Source organism: Poecilia formosa, unplaced genomic scaffold (genome assembly GCF_000485575.1).
Source record: "Poecilia formosa unplaced genomic scaffold, Poecilia_formosa-5.1.2 Scaffold37, whole genome shotgun sequence".
Taxonomy (NCBI): Eukaryota; Metazoa; Chordata; class Actinopteri; order Cyprinodontiformes; family Poeciliidae; genus Poecilia; species Poecilia formosa.
This window is the reverse complement of record NW_006799976.1, coordinates 2,515,333-2,519,087: the sequence shown is the minus strand read 5'-3', so window position 1 is coordinate 2,519,087 and position 3,755 is coordinate 2,515,333. Positions and strand designations below refer to the sequence as shown.

The window sequence follows — 3,755 nt, the reverse complement described above, 5'->3', positions numbered from 1 at the left end:
TTTTGTGTGATTTTGTTGTCAGCACATTCAACTTTGAACAGAACAAAGTATTCAATGAGAATATTTCATTCATTCAGATCTAGGATGTGTTATTTGAGTGTTCCCTTTATTTTTTTGAGCAGTGTATATAGATCTTTTTTTTTTTTTTACAGATTACTGCCTCACAGAATGGTTTGTTCTTGTAATGTGTATCCACTGAAAGAAAGTACCTGCGACAGCTGAGGCCTCTTCCAGCTCACTTGCACCAGACCGTTGGAGTTGGAGCCAGACGACGTTGACGAGGTGCTCCTCGTCACGGCGATCACCTGCGCCTTTCCGTTTCGCCCTGCAGCGGTACGCTGGTCGCCATATTTGTGGCCTATAATTGGTGTCTAGAGAGCCAAGACAATAAGTTTCAGCAACAAAGTGCTAAGAACGTGGGGGGTCTTGGAGGCAAGTTAGTTAAAAACAGCAGGTCTGACCTCTGAGATGTCAAAGTGGAAGTCCAGGGTCTTTCCAGGCAGCTCCTTGGATGAGTTGTTGAATATGCGAGTGAAGGCGATTTCTGGTGACGCACAGGACTCTGAACTGTACGAACGCTGCACATCGTCTGGAACCACCAGACTGGCCGATCGAGACACGACCATCTTCAGGATGTTTTGGGCTTCTTTCCAGTGCGGGCTCTGTAGCAAAAGCAGACGGCGTTATCGTGATGTAGTGAGAAAACAAACCCTAAAAGCCTTTCTTGTGATTCATGCATATTTTTCCTCTGAAGGAAAAATATGCATGAAGTCATATTTTGTTTTACCTGACATAAGTCAGGTAAAACATTACCTGACTTATGCTGCAACAGAAAGAGAGTATGACATCATTTCCATGCCGCATGATCTATGACCAACCCAGAAAGGAGGCAGATGTGAAGGCATGCTAAAATACCCACAAGCCTTCTGGAAACACAAACCTATATTAAATCATTTTCAGAACTTTGTTTGAGACAATAATGGCAGTGCAGCTGTCAGATGCACGGATGATATGGAGCCGTATGGTTCCCCGGAGACGGTCGGTAAAAGGCGGCCATAAAAACGCGCTACACTCTGTAACCCTGAGAGATGAGGCGTTTCTAAGTTAATTACTCTACTGTTTATAGATCAGTCCAGTTTACTTTCACACCCACACACACACACACAACACCGTGCATTTGAATCGCAATGTCATTTAAAAAAATGGCCATTTGCTGAAAGAACAGCAAAGTCAGAGTAGCAAATAAACTAAAACTTACTTGGTAAAATGCAAATAACAAATGCAAATGCTAAAGAGTTTTACATGGAATAGATGCGTTGAATTTCCACAACATTGATATTAAGTACCAGTACCATATATTTTATCAAATTTTTTTGTCAATAGTTTGAAAATGTTTTTTAAAAATAATTTTCCACAAATATCATCACCTTACAGGAAAAAATATTTTTATCTTCCTTTTGTTTTTTTGAAAACTTAAAGGAAAAAAATGTCAGTTTTTTAGTAAAACAGATTTTTGTAGATATGTCATAAAAAAGATGGGAGGTAGTTCTTTTACTCTAGAAAGTAAAAGAACTTTTACTTTCTAGAGTAAAAGAAAGTTACTTTTCGAGTTAGATTGCAGCAAAGCTCAATACTCTCAGCGGGTAACAGGAAGGCTAAATGAGTTACAAGAAAGCTGCCTTTTTTACTCTTAAGAGTTCAACCTGTCTGTTATGAGGTGTGCACAATTTGGACAATTTGGTAACATTTTTTATGAAAAGAATCAACACTCAGACTAAGGTTTTACTAATAACAGTCATGAAAACAGTGACATGTCAACAAAGTTGTCATTTTTGTTTTTAAATAGTAAAGCTGTTTTAGAGAAACTGGTCTCACACACAATGCAATCTTCCCCTCGTAGTAAAAATTTGTAATAGGAAAAAGCCAGAAAGCAATATTTGAAATGTTTAAAAAAATGGGACTGGCTAAAAACAGAGTGTGGAATCTTTCCAAAAACTCAAAATGAAAAATTTAGACTATCTCAACTCATAGCAGCATAACTGACTGTTGAGAGGACAAAAAGAAAAAAAAAGCTAACCATTGATGACAAAGTTTCCAAAGTTACTTACTCACCTGAACATATTTGCCAATGACCTTCATGATGTCAAGGTTGAACTGTTTGACAGGAGCTGCTGAGAGATCAATGTGACTCAAGAGGCTGTAGATGATTTGCAGCAAGGACTGCTGCATGCTGGGTAGGCCCTTCTCCAACAGCTGAGATGCAAACATTCATCGTTAAAGCTCATGTCTACCATTCAGAACTAACACAAAGAAGTCTGATGTTCATCTCTCGTACCTCTGCCAGGTAAGTGACCAGGTTTAAGGTCCTCTCTGCGAAGGCGTCGTGGACGTAGCGACAGACCACGTTGATCCAGTTGGTGCAGTCGCGGGAATAGCTGTGTGTGCTGTACAGGCTCATCATGTGGGCCAGGTTGGAGAGCGTGGCCGACTTCTCCTCCGCACACACCTTGGCGATCTTATCCGCCGTCTCCTTACAGAAGGGAGTGGGGCTGTCGAAGTGCTGAATGAGGTGAGGCAGCAGGCACAGGATGTTCAGAGGGAAACCTGGGATCCATCCGAGGAGGAAAATGGTTAGAGGAAGGTCGCATACGCTGCCTTACAAACGCATTCAGAGCCCTTGAAATGTTAAACAGATTGTCACAGTACAGCCACTTGTCAAACTCAAGGCCTGCAGACAAACCTTCCAGGTAACAGCTGTGTGCTTAAACATTATTTTATGAATCGAATCAATAGGTCAAGTGGGTTTCACACCGCTGATTTAAGTGATAGGCCAACAAAAAGCAGTGCATGCAGGTGATTACAGCTCCAACTCGCTTGTGAAATGTTTGTCCAACAGTTATGAAGGGATTTGAAAAGCTCTATGATCAGAGGATTGCTGTCAAAATAAGTGGTAACAATAGTACAGCAAACAAAAACAGAGTGTCCTTATTCATGGCCCCACCACTCAGAGATTAAGATGAAACCACTCAGACCTACCTGCTACCTGTGAAGGATCGACCAGCGTGTGCCTGGAGACGCTGATGAGCTTGCTGAGCAGGTGGATGGTGAGCTCCTGCGTCGAAGTGGAGGTGAAGCCTTTGAGGAAGAGCTGCAGCAGCCCTGGGAAGTTGTACCACTTGAGCTTCCCCTGGACGTTCTCCAGCCGCTCTCGGCTGTCCGCCCGCTCCAGAGGCAGCTGGCCCAGCAGCTTGTTGAGCAGCCGCAGTGCCAGCAGGTACTCGAACTCGTAATCGGACTCGAGCAGGGAGGCGGCGATCCAGAAGACGGTGGCCATCAGGTTGGAGGGGTCCACCGGCGGGACGGCTTCGCCTCCCGGGCTGCCGCCCCCGCCCAGCGACGTCAGGCTCTTTGTGCGCAGCAGGTTGGAGGGGTTGTCGCTGAGTCTGTCCGCTACGTCCAGCGTGTTGCTTCGACGTCTGTCCGCTTTCCGCTCGCCGATGATGCTGGCGCGAAGCGAGTTGCTCCGAGTGTGGACGTAATGCAACAGGCCGCCGCTGTTGAGGTTGAGCTGGCCCGTGCTTTTCCTGTTGGCGGCTAACTTTGCTCCCAACGACTGGTCGCGGGCAGAGCTTCTAGAAAGAGAACAGTACGGCCTTTTAAAGGAGCAGGGTTTTGCGTTTTCCAGTCTCATAGTACCATTTTACAGAACAATCAACTATGTCACCTTCAGTTGTGGTAAAAATGCTATATATATA

The 3,755-nt window shown here is 44.4% G+C and overlaps 1 protein-coding gene across 9 annotated transcripts in view; it reads right to left on the bottom strand.

Annotated features, from left to right (window-relative positions):
* Positions 1-3,755, bottom strand: part of fryl (furry homolog, like) — a 60,011-nt gene that overhangs the window by 19,318 nt on the left and 36,938 nt on the right. For 6 of the 9 annotated variants that reach the window (XM_016670710.1, XM_007550710.2, XM_007550712.2 and 3 more), the window contains 5 exons: positions 3,037-3,632; positions 2,336-2,604; positions 2,113-2,253; positions 462-662; positions 210-371 (listed from right to left, as the gene is read on the bottom strand). In XM_016670710.1, the coding sequence (XP_016526196.1) occupies positions 210-371; positions 462-662; positions 2,113-2,253; positions 2,336-2,604; positions 3,037-3,632 (1,369 nt within the window). The remainder of the gene's footprint in view (positions 1-209; positions 372-461; positions 663-2,112; positions 2,254-2,335; positions 2,605-3,036; positions 3,633-3,755) is intronic. The other 3 variants (XM_016670713.1, XM_007550714.2, XM_007550715.2) reach the window with 1 other exon arrangement.